Source organism: Leptosomus discolor, chromosome 3, assembly GCF_034619465.1.
Source record: "Leptosomus discolor isolate bLepDis1 chromosome 3, bLepDis1.hap2, whole genome shotgun sequence".
NCBI lineage: Eukaryota > Metazoa > Chordata > Aves > Leptosomiformes > Leptosomidae > Leptosomus > Leptosomus discolor.
The window spans coordinates 68,596,943-68,609,889 of NC_141393.1; the positions used below are offsets into that span (position 1 = coordinate 68,596,943).

General features: G+C 43.8%; 1 protein-coding gene across 1 annotated transcript in view; it reads left to right on the forward strand.

The window, feature by feature from the left end:
• The first annotated feature begins 446 nt into the window (after positions 1 to 446).
• SOAT1 (sterol O-acyltransferase 1) overlaps positions 447 to 12,947 on the forward strand; it is a 28,695-nt gene continuing 16,194 nt past the window's right edge. The window contains exons 1-2 of the mRNA XM_086463105.1: positions 447 to 570; positions 11,458 to 11,516. Coding sequence (XP_086319231.1) covers positions 447 to 570; positions 11,458 to 11,516 — 183 coding nt within the window. The remainder of the gene's footprint in view (positions 571 to 11,457; positions 11,517 to 12,947) is intronic.

Consider the following 12,947-nt stretch of genomic DNA (forward strand, 5'->3'; position numbering starts at 1 on the left):
AAAATAATGTGGGTGATTCTGCAAAGCAAACCTGCCACATCTCTCAGAAGACAAATTTTGCTGTCTGACTGACTATCAGAACGCATTTGCGAGGCATTTTGACCTTTTAAAGATTTCACAAAAGCTTAAATAATTTCAAATACTTCTGTCTGTAGAGAGAGGAGGGAGCTTGGGGAGACATTTTGGTAGTGGTGGGTGAACCTGCTTGGCTACTTTGTTCCTTCAGTGCTTGTAGTAAGGGAGAGGTGATATGATCCACAGTAAATGAGAATACAACCGTGTGCTTAACTTCCCCTGCCCTTGCTCTGAATTCATAATGGAGGGAAGAAAGTCTACCTTTAGTGCCAAGAAGGCTATGTAAATTTATTTTTAAACAATGTAAAGAGTAAATGAGTTTCTTTTGTCATTGATTATCTGCTGTCTCTTTCTGATCTAGCTAAGCAGCAATGGCAGGTGAAGACTGTGCAAGAAAACGCCAGTCTGGCTCCACTACAACCCGCAAGACCCCTGAGAATGAAGAAACGCAGAGGAGACCTGAGAGTGAGAGGTCATTTCAAAATTCAAGCAATGGTGAGACTCTTCTGCTCCGGATTAGTTGCATCTCTGGCATGCAATCTCCTCTAAGGTGTTCTTTCTAGCTCATGGCTCTTGTGTCTTTGCTCTTTCATTTTGTTTTTTCTGCTCGTACAAAGGCTGCCAAGGTGGAGCTCACCGTGTACCAGCTGCACTTCTTCTGCAGTACAGCACAACCTAAACCTGCTGAACTTTCCCTCAAGGGCTGTGTACTGCAGTGCTTACAGGGATCTAGAATAAAGAAAGTGATTAATTGTCATGGGCCAAACGTGTGTGATGAGGCAGAGGTGGTTTAATGCTCTAAATGGTGCAAATGCAACAACAATTTTGAGTAATCCTGGTAAATGCTTTTTCTGGGGACTTCATCTTGCTTCCTTTACAAGCTTGATGTATGTGGCTTCTTCAAGATTGAACAAAATGGTCTTTAATCTACCAGGCTGAGCTGGTGTATCCATCCTGACAGACAGATGGAGGTAGGATGCCACAAAGAATGGTTCTCTGCTCCTATGGGGTTCTGTTGATGTCAGAACAGCTGCCTACTATCCAGTCTCAACCTTGGCTGCCATAAAATAGAGGAATAAACAGTTGGGTTTGTATTAATTTATGTTGTGGTCACCTTAAAAGTTATGTGACTTATAGTGGTTTTGTGGAAGGGTCACTGCTGCCTATGTCGCATCCCTTGAGTTGCAGGGACAGTGGTGTGGTGGTATGAGTGGTTTTGCCTGTGGACTCTGTGGACACTGTGGCTGTCGCTAATTCGTCGATTATGCTGTACAGCGTTCCAGCCCGGCGATGAGGAGGTTAGCGATGAAATTGCAGCTTCTTTCCTTTCTCTTTGTGAGGCAGAATAAGCGAAAAGCTAAACTAGTTTATCACCGTGTGCCACATGAGTATGGGTTCCAAATCCTAGTGCCAGTGACTCAAGAAGTAATTCTTACTGGTATCCTTCTGAATGTTGTCACTATTTCATAGTACTTCTTTCAACTGAAACAGGAGTTAGAGCAAAGTTAAGTTTAGGACAAGTCAAACTTTTTCTTGCAAAAAGTACGTTGGAGAGAAAGCCATCCCACAAACTACTTAGAGGGTTGGGGTTTTGAGCTGTTGGTGGTACTGCTGTTTTAAGAGAGTCAAAGGGGACTGTTCCATTAATGCTCCTGTTAGAAAATTCCATGGAGGTGATGGCTACTGGAAAACAGTTATGGTGGGTTTAGAAACAGACTTCTACCTTTTTATCTATGGAAACATCTTCACTGTTAGGTGTGAATTTGAGTTCTTGCAAGCTTGTGGTGAAGAATAAATATAGCTGTGATAATTAGCACTTGATAGGTGGATGTGCCTGTCTTTGAAAGCCTTTCGTTTTCATACCTCTGAGATGCGGCATAATGTCAGTGCAGGTGAGGTACTGTGGGTGTGTAGCAAGGAAACATTCTGGGGTAGATCTCTTGAAAGTGTACTGGGCTTTAATGCAGGTACGTGCGCCTGGTGGGCGGCTTAGAGCAATGCAGCGTGTTTTTAACACCGTACAAACTACAGTGAAGGACAGTGGGGAGGAATCCTGGTTAGTTAAGACTAGGTGTTGCTTACCTTCCAGAGTTGCTGCTAATTCAGCAGAAGTGTCATAAAGACTTAAGTGTTACCCGTTTTTGCAGACTCTTTGCTCAGCACAGTCGTGGGGACAACATACCTCTGGCCGGGAATTTCTCCATGCAATGGGGTTAATCAGAGTCTCTGTGACACAGAGGTTGAAGCTTTACAAAGTTCAAGTGTCCATGTGTTCTGGATAGTGGCCTCTTCATGTAGTCCAGTATGCTCATGTAAGTAGGTAGGGCTTTTTGTGAAAGCACAGCTGAGGGGAAGAATTTCTCAAATGAAGTCACCATAGACTTCTTTTCTCGCTTTCTTTTTCACTAGCTATTCAATTCTGAATAGCTGTTTCTGAGGTGTTAGTCCTGACGTGTACAAAGGCAGCGTGAGGGTAATGATCTGCTGTGTGGCAACACCCTTTTTATACTGGGTGTTTTGTAGAACTTTAGACAAGGTTAATGTTCATTGCAGCCAAGGGATTCTAGCCAGGTCAATACAGTGTCTTGTATGCAAGTAAATATTGTAGTGTCTTTGTGGCAATTATTTCTGTAGAAGACCTAAATTGCTGATGTGATTTCCCACCTTTGATCCTCCCTGATTAGCAAACATCATCTGCTTTTTAACTTCAGAGTTAATGTGTCAAGGGCCAACTGACTTGTTTCCAGCAGTGTGTGAAATTTCTGTGGAAACTTCTAGGCCATTAATCCCTTCTTCATTAAAAGGCAGATGCATTGGCTGATCTGAAATTGTGTAGAAGAATAATTTTAATCCATATATTGTCTTTAGAGATACATTAGATCCAACTCCCATTTGTGTAGTTTAGGTTATTGTTTTCTTGCCTCATCTCTTCTGCTGAAAACTGTCTCATTGCTTGCTGAGTTCTAAGGCTGAATAGTTTGTACTTGAGTACCTCAAAATTTAAAGCAATGTGGAAATATTCATAGTTTTGAGATTGCCAGAATTCTTCTGTCCCTTGATGTGTTTGTCTTGCAATCATTCAGCCTGTAATTTCACTTTGACAGAGTAGCTGAACTTCAGTCTCATGTGTCACTTCTCCTTGAATTGGCTCCAGTGTCATAATTAAACAACTGATTTGGTCCTGGCATAGAGTCAACAGGTGATCTAGGCAGCAATAATCCCCTGTCAAAAGCCAGGCTTCCTTAATAAGATTAGTCTTAAATATTGTCAGCTGGAGACACATAAAGAAATATAAAACTGTTCTGCTTAATGGGATACTGGTATCAGGCAGTACCAGTTGCAGGAAAACTTACCTGGAATGAGCGTAATAGAGAATCCATGAGCAGATCTTAAAAGGTTGGAGAGGGCATGGCTCTTAAATGTGCATCTGAGTGCCTCTAAAATGCTAAGATTAGACAATTCAAAACAGTAAACTGATGGTTTTGGAGTCTGCCCTTGTTTCCTTAGAAATCAGAAAAGGATTAGAAGTGCCTCTGGAGACTGATCTGCAAACAAACTCTGTGGCATATCTTTGGTGTGAGTAAGCCTGTCTGGTAATGCTAGTCTTAGAAAGGAGTTGCTATCTTCCAATGAAGAGGTTACTATTGATCATTCTCAGTGCCAAAGTCCATGACGCTGCATGAATTGTGTGTGCCTACTGATAGATGTAGGAGGGGGGAGCTCCGAAACAGGGAGCAGTATGGAAAGCTTTAGGGTTTGCTGCCTGACTCACAGCAATAAGTGTTCATTGTCTCAACAAGCTATTTCTTAACGGATTAGAGAATTTGCAATTAAGCTGCTTGAATTGAGTATCTTGGATGTGTTTCCAGGAGATGGATTAAACAGAGCTGTCTTGTCTGAGATGAACTGGATTCCGGTAATTCTAGGCATTCTCGTGTTTTGCAGCCTGTGGGTTTGGTGAAGGCTGAGCAGTTTCTTGTGAAGATCCTGTGGATGTGGTGGCATGATGTAGAGAATGCTGGTGTGTCCTTCTGCTGGTGAAGAGGCTGTTTGGGTGCAATGTCTCTGCAGAAATGACTATTTTAACCAAATTTGTTGCCCAGCTGCAGCACAGTTGCCTATGGCCTATGCGTTCGTTAAGCAGATCAGCTGAGCTCTGGGAGCAACTAGTCATAACTCGCCTCTACCTGCTAAATTGCCAAATAAATTACCATAAGTAAGAATAAGGCTTATTAGCATCAAATTATTAACTATCACAGAATCACATCATATATAAAATAGTATTGGTTGGAAGGGACTTTAAAGACCATCTAGCTCCAACCCCCTGCCGTGGGCAGGGACACCTTCCACTAGACCAGGTTGCTCAAAGCCCCATCCAACCTGGCCTTGAACACTGCCAGGGAGGGGGCAGCCACAGCTGCTCTGCACAACCTGTTCCAGTGCCTCACCACCCTCACAGTGAAGAGTTTCTTCCTAATATCTAGTCTAAGTCTACCCTCTTTCAGGCCGAAACCATTACCCCTCATCCTATCACTCCACTCCCTGATAAAGAGTACCTCCCCAACTTTCCTGTAGGGCCCCCTTTAAGCACTGGAAGACCACTATAAGGTCTCCCCAGAGCCTTCTCTTCTCCAAGCTGAACAACCCCAACTCTCTCAGCCTGTCCTCGCAGGGGAGGTGCTCCAACCCCTGATCATCTCTGTGGCCACCTCTGGGCTCACTCAAGCAGGTCAATGTCTGTCTTGTGCTGAGGATTCCAGAGCTGAACACAGCACTGCAGGTGGGGTCTCACCAGAGTAGAGGGGGAGAATCACCTCCCTCAATCTGCTGGCCACACTCCTTTTGATACAGCCCAGGATGCGATTGGCTTTCTGGGCTGCGAGTGCCCATTGCTGGCTCATAGTCAGTTTTTCATCAACCAGCACCCCCAAGCCCTCCTCCACAGGGCTGCTCTCGATCTACTCGTCCTGCAGTCTGTGTTTGTGCTTGGGATTGCCCCGACCCGGGTGCAGGACCTTGCACTTGGCCTTGCTGAGCTTCATGATGTTTGCACGAGTCCATATCTCCAGCCTGTCAAGGTCCCTCTCGATGGTGGAATCCCTTCCCTCCAGCATGTCACCAGCACCACACAGCTTGGTGGTGTCAGCAAACTTGCTGAGGGTGCACTCGATCCCACTGTCTGTGTCAGCAGCAAAGGCATTGAACAGTGCCAGTCCCAATACTGACCCCTGAGGAATGCCACTCATCACTGGTCTCCACTTGGACATGGAGCTGTTGACTGCCACTGCTACTCAACCATCCAGAGTTGAGTGCGACCATCCAGACAATTCCTGATCCACGGAGTGGTCTATTTGTCAAATCTGTGTCTCTCCAATTTAGAGATGATGATGTCATGCAGACAGTGTGGAATGCTTTGTACAAGTACAGTAGATGGTGTCAGTTGCTTTTCCCTTATCCACCAACACTGTAACCTCATCATACGAGGCCACCAAATTTGTCAGGCACGATTTACCCTTAGTGAAGCCGTGTTGGCTTCACCTCCTTATTTTCCACATGGCCTAACATAGATTCCAGGAGTATCTGCTCGATGATCTTGCTGGCCAAAGAGGTGAGACTGACTGGCCTGCAGTTCCCTGGGTCTTCCTTTTTTCCCTTTTTAAATATGGGGGTTATGTTTCCCCCTTTCCAGTCAGTGGGAACTGCACCAGACTGCCGCAACTTCTCAAATACGATGGATAGTGGCTTGGCAACCTCATCCACCACTTCTCTCAGGACCTGTGGATGTACCTCATCAGGTCCCATGGACTTGTGCGCCTTCATGTTCCTTAGATGGTCTTGAACCTGATCGTCTCCTACAGTGGGCAGTTCTTCGTTCTTCCAGTCCCTGACTTTGCCTTCTGGGTCCTGGGGGGTGTGGCTGGAGCACTTGCCCATGAAGACTGAGGCAAAAAAGTCATTGAGTACCTGAGCTGTCTCCATATCCTGGGTAACCAGATCTCCTGTTTCCTTCTGGAGAGGGCCCACATTTTTCCTAGTCTTCCTTTTGTCATTGATGTACCTATAGAAGTTTTTCTTGTTGCCCTTGATGTCCCTGGCCAGACTGAATTCTGTCAGGGCTTTAGCTTTCCTAACTTTTTCCTAACTTTTCTCTGGCTGCCCGGACAATTTCTCTGTATTCCTCCCAGGCTGCCTGCCCTTGCTTCCACCCTCTGTAGGCTTCCTTTTTGTGTTTGAGTTTGTCCAGGAGCATCTTGTTCATCCACACAGGCCTGCTGGTGTTTTTGCCTGCCTTCCTCTTTGTTGGGATGGCACTGCTCCTGAGCTTGGGGGAGGTGATCCTTGAATATTAACCAGCTTTCTTGGGCCCCTCTTCCTTCCAGGGCTGTGTCCCATGGTGCACTATCAAGCCGTTCTCTGAAGAGACCAAAGTCTGCTCTTCTGATGTCCAGGCTAGTGAGTTTGCTGTGTGCCCTTCTCGCTGCCCTAAGGATTTTGAACTCCACCATCTCATGGTCTCTGCAGCCAAGGCTGCCCTTGTGCTTCACATGCCCCACCAGCCCCTCCTTGTTGGTGAGAATAAGGTCCAGCACAGCTCCACTCCTCACTGGCTGCTCTGTCACTTGGAGAAGGGATTTATCATCGATGCATTCCTGGAACTTCCTGGATTCTTGTGCCAGATATTGGGGAGGTCCTCCATGAGGACCAGGGCTGGTGAACATGAGGCTGCTCCTATCTGTCTAGAGAGGGCCTCGTCCACTTGGTCTTCCTGGTTGGGCAGCCTGTAGCAGACTCCCACTATAATGTCACCTGTCCCTGCCCTCCCTTTAATCCTGACCCATAAGCTCTTGGTCAGCTCCTCATCCATCTCCAGGCAGAGCTCCAGGCACTCCAGCTGGTCACTGACCTAGAGGGTGACATCCCCTCCTCATCTCCCGTGCCTGTTCTTCCTAAAGAGCTTGTATCCTTCCATTCCATGACTTCAGTCATAGGACCTCATCCCGCGAGGTCTCCATGATGACAATGAGATCATATGCTGTATTGTGCCAGATATGGAAGACTTCCCCTCTTTACAGTAGCCTTGCACTAGGTTGACTTTGACAAATAATTTTTTCAGTGCTTTTGGAGAGGGGGCCCTGGAATCCAGGTATCTGACAGTAGTGAAATCTTTCTGCCTATGTTGCTTTAACCTCTTGAGTGGTAAGTCGTCTGATAAAGAACTAATGAAGGTAGTATTTGTAAGCCCTTTCAGAGAAGGGCAGTATTGGGTACAGTTTGTATCTGTGACTTTCTGTGAAGATCCTAAAGCTAAACAGATCCTGACCCTCCTTAGGGGGAAAATGCTTCTGAACTGTGAATGGTGTGCTTGGCTGTTCTGAGAAGTGTCGTCTTTTTTTTTTCCTCTTTTGAAGTACATGTGGTGATAAACTGAAGTTTGTTTGTGTGCTTTTCCCAGCTTTTCTGCAAAGAGGCGTTTTTGTCTTGAATGCTGTGCAGGGATTTAGATAGTAGTAGTCTCCCTTGCTTGTTGCAGCTGCTCAATAATAAGCTTATTGCCACAATGCAGGAACAGTTTGAGTGGCAACGGCTTGGAGTCCTGGGCTCCAGGCAGCCTCTGTGGCTGGGGAAGTCAGTACGGGCTGGAACTGTAACACTGCATGCAAGCCACAGCTTTACTCAAGTGACTTATTCCCACTTGTGCCCTTGGTGGTAATTGCGGACTGTAGTGGTTAAATAAAATGAATGTCTTTTAACACAGTTAATTTTGGAGCGCTTGCTTAATGGAGAGCTGGCAAGTGTCTTACGTAGGAGCTGGGTTTGTTGGATCCCAAACAGCAACACTGACAGTGAGTGGGACGCTCCTCTAGTCATCTCAAATGTCACTTACCTGTAGCATGAAAAGGGACGAGATCCTTTAAGAAAGGTAGTTTGTAAATCTTTTATGAAACTTAAGTTGCTCAAGTTTTCAACAATAAAAAGGTTTCTCAATCTTCAGGTGATCTTTTATTAGCCTGGTTTCCTATGGAAACACAGCTTACATTTAAATTGCTCATTTTATTTACTTCTGACTTTTGAACCTGCTTGGCATTTGGGCTGTGCGGAGGTGTTACATCCTACAAGATCAGTTTCTACAAGCCCAAGACAAGTGGTCAGCTAAAGATCCTATCAATGTCTTTGCTGATGGGAAGAGAACATGACTTTTAAGTGTGTTCCCATGAAGTTACAACTTCTCCCTGTGAGCAAAGCTATTTCAAAGCAAACCCTGCTTCAGTCTCTGTGAAATTTGTTACTATTTCATGCTAGTCTTCAAAGAAGATTTTTTTTTCCTTATAACTTTAAATGTATTTCCCATTTTCTTAAGGCATATCCCATCTTGTTTTCAATGCTAAGATGTGCTTGCTTGTCTTGTGTGGCCTTGGGTCCATTTTTGTAATGATGTTGCAATGCCAAAGTGATACAGAGGGACTGAGTCTTAATTTTCAGTGTCAAAGGAAAACGAAGATTGAGACTTCTGAGCAGTGCACAGTTCCTTTTAGACTCACAATCATGTGATGATTCTCTTCTCAAATGACCTCACAGAATATAAGTAACAGCTTGCACAACAGAAGATAAATGATTCAAGGTGGTGATGAGTTATGTGTTCTCTGGTATTTGTCTTGTGACGCAGCTTGACTTTATGGGGTAATGCAATGTAGCAGAACGAGTTGTTTCAAGGTAGGTTTTCTTCTACAGGAGACTTTTGTTTTGGAAAAGAATCAACAAGCTTAAAGGTGGTTTTACTTCGTTATATGAGATGCATATACTAAAGACATGGAGACCTTGATTTGAAAGCCTTTTAAGAGATGCTGTGTTCCATGTCTAGTCTATGCATACACACTGGTGTGTGGGTGAATAAAGTGATAGGAGGGACACTGTACAATTTTAGCAGTTACATCAGCAGGTCAGAGACTGTCCTCGTTTCCTGTACAACCATTAAAACCGTACATTAGGTATCTGTAAAACTATATACACCTTTAAGGCCTTGTAAGTCAAAAAGGGGGTTTTATTTCTGAAGTGAGCCGCTCCTGGGTAGTTATAACAACTGAGGCTTCAAATGCAAGATCTGACAGGAAATATATGGTCAAAGCAGTGGCTATTTATTTTTAGCTTGGCTTACAAAGGAAATAGTGCAATCCCTTAGGTCTTATGTGTCCTGTCCTCTTTGGCCTTTGGACGGCTTCAAGCAAACTTGATAGTCTTGAAGACTGGCAGCTGGATAAGAAGCACAAATTCTTACCTTTCTACAGGAAAAGGTTAGTTGTGCTTTGAGATCAAAAGCTCTGTCTGGTCTGCTTGCTAGCTGATAAGCACGAAGTGGTTCTTAGCATAGTAGTAATGGGGGGAGTGGGCTATGAATGCAGTTGTGGAGTGACGCAGTGAGGGAGGGGAGCGATTGAGATGATATGAAGTGGATACAGTTCTGCTGCTTGTGGAACAACTTGATTTTTTAATTTTTTTAATTATTTATTAGGGGTGAGAGCAGGGGGGCAGGAATTGGTTTGAGACCAGCAAAGCGCACAAGCTGAGTGGGGCAAGGGACTCTCTAATGGTATCTTAAACTCTTCTCTCAAGTTATTTTTCCAAACTGCTGCTGTTTGGCAAGTGTAACAACGTGGTGAGCTCAGATGCTGAGGTAATCTTTTGGTCTTGGAGGCGAGATGCTTAGCAACCAGGAATTCTATTTTTGTAAAAATGGATCTTTGCAAGCAGCCAGAAATTCATGATGTTAAGCAGTTTCCTTGTTTGCTGTTGCGTTACAAGGCTGCGAAGTAATAGCTGGTGGTGGTGGTCTGTTTGTAAGTCTATAGCTTGTGTAGCAGTTTTTATAGACAAAAAATGATCTTCCTGCTTGATTGCAGGGGGAGGGAGGCGAATTAATGCTGACAACTGAGCATGGCTTCATTGAAGATTAAGTTTTTTGTTTCCTTTAACTCTCTTCCAGTATTGGAATTGGAGTAATCTCTGAAGCAGGTCTATCTGAACTACTTACAACTGGGTGCTCATAACAGCACCTTCAGACTAGCGTTCATCACAGAAGCACTTGCTTCTGTTACAGCAGCGCACTGTGCGTTTGTGTGCGTAGGCCGTGCACGTACGAGGAGGACAAGACGAGGCTGCATTACAAACTTGATGCTGCTGTGAATCTGTCGTCTTGTCACACAACAGCACAACATTGACACCTCTACTGCAAATCTGTTAGCCCATGCTTCACTGAAAATGTTACCAGAGAATCAGTGCAGTATCCTCTTCTAAAAGTGGTGGTCTTAGCTACTGAATGTGAAAGCTGCAGTGCTAGCTGTGTGTTACTGGGTAAGGTACTGTTGTAGCTGTAACTGCCAAAGGACACGCACAAGGCAAGGTTTGTTGCTATGTTTTCACCCTGACTAGTATTTTAGGGGGGTGGATATTGCTGCTTTAATCTTGTTTTTCCTTCATGTGCGAGACTCTCTGTTTTAAGTAACCTTATCTTCTGTATTGTTGTTCTTATTGGAGAAGTGAAACACCAGCTGGCTCACCAGCATGCTACAACCATTGCAGACAAACCTTGTCTTAGAACTTAACTAGTCTGAAATGTCTGATTTCTATATGTTCCTCTTGATGTAACAGAGGCACTCAGATGTGCATAGTTCTTTATGCAAAAGAAAGGTGATATTTGGGGCTTTGCATATGAGCCAATGGTATTAGTAATGATAACAGTCGGATGATGTTCATGATATGGTTAGACCTGACTGTTAGCTTAAGCAATGAAACATCCTGAGGAATACAGACTGATGTCTAGCACTTCTGGAGGATGAAAAGAGTGGGAGCAGCCAGGTTTGAACACAGAATAACTTTCCAACTTGCCTGTCTTCAGAGCTGGTTCCTTTATTTTACAGATAATCGTGACTTGACTGCCTTGTCTATTGGCAACGTAGAGACTTCCAGGCAACCTAATCTTGCGTCCAGTTCGTTGTGTGCAAGATAAAGCTCTGATAACAAATCAACACACTTGGATATGACCTTCTAAGCGTTGTTCTGATTGCTGCTTCAAGGCCGAATATATTTAGGGACCTTGGGAAGATTTACAGAGTTGTTGATGAAAAATAAAGCTTTTGAAAACCCAGCATGTTGTTAGCTGTTAACTGCCTTATAGTGCTGTGATCCTAAATGGCCGTTTAAAATACTTGGTCATAGTTTATTAACTTCTGCAGCTTAGTTTTGAATTTACTGAGACCTTATTAGCAGTCAGAAGCACTAATCAAAAATCATTGACTGAGCTACTGTATGTTGTGCTTTCTGTGTTTTCAGATGTACAACTCGCATTGCTGAAAATGCAACTGTTAAATATTTGCTTTCCTTCCTTAGGCTGGGTTGATGTCGACCATGTGATAACAAGGAAAATGCAGCTAATAGCAGAAGCTGAGGTAAATACACTTTAATGCTCGCTTGTGGGGAGGAGCGGGATAATTGACCCTGAATGTCGTCTGGAGAGTGACTAGTCCTGGAACACAAATGTCCCTTTTCAGTTGTAGCTTGAGTGCAGTGACTTTTGTACAGCCCCCTTTCTCTCCTCCTCTCTTCTGACTTTTCTCAGGAGAGGGGCTATTATCAAATGCAGTTCTGTCTTTCTTGACCCCATCAGGTTGAAGTCTAAAGATAAGAATGAACTTTGAGGCCTGTAAACAAAATGGAACTTCCCTCACCACTAACTGTTGGCAGTGTGATTATCAGCTAGCCTGCTTGCATATTTGGTCTTTAAAATGCTGTGTGTCCTGCTGTCCATTGAATAAAGGCTAGTGTGTAGCCTGTATCCCACAACTTCTGTTGCCCTGGCTGTAGAGATGACCTTCCTGAGCCTTGGTCCCACTCTTCTTGTCAGTGAGCCATATCCTCAAACAAAAAAAAGCACTGGGTATTTCCAACATCACCTGTGTCTGTGTGAGCTGCCATTGTCTTAGCTTATGTTAAGGTGATTTATGCCCAAATTAAATGAAATTGGCTAACAATGAACTGCACCCTGCTTGTTAACCATTGTTTTGTAGCACACATGTTCTTCAGGGCAAATCGTCCTGCACTCTTGCTTCACTTTATTGCAGAGAATTCTGTGGTAAAGATGAAGTAATCTAATTGTGTCAGCCTTATATGGGAATATTAGGGCGTGGATGCTTACAAGACAGAAATATCTTACACCTTTGAGATGTTTTCCTGTTTAAAAGTCTTTTTTTTTTTTTCACCTCTGTAGGTGGTATGTAATAACTGTGTAAGTGTATTTAAATGTCTTCTGCAAAGGATGTACTGCTTTTTGTGCTGAAACTCCTAAAATTCAGCACATTGGAAGGATAGTCAGCTCCGAGTTTTATTTTGTACATTGTCTTCTCTGAGTGATTCTTGTGGAGGACAGGATAGAGCAAGCCTCATATCTTTTCTCTGCAGACAGAATGGCCACTGCAAATCACTTAAGTTGGCAACAGATGCTTGCATGAGAAAGCTTTGACTGTTAAGCATGTTTAGCTTTGTAAGCTCCAGGGAACACTAGTTGGTTGCAAGAGGACAACTTGATCTTGGATTTCTTTCTTCAGGAATGTCTTTTTGTTTTTATTTTTTTTTTTCTAGCCACCAGCTTTGAGACACACTAGTTTGTGCAATTCTTTTCTGCAAAGAGAATTGAAGAAGACAATTAGTGGCACTTTAATTGTTGAAGTTTCTCCTGAAAACACGGGAGCTCAGGTTTTAAACACTGAGTTAGGCAGCTTGCAAATTTGTTAAACGTGCATCAAAGCTACAATAGCAGCTATAAGGCTAAGTAAAAACCTCTATCTACTGCAAAATTCTTGAGAATTCCTGGAGTGCCTGGC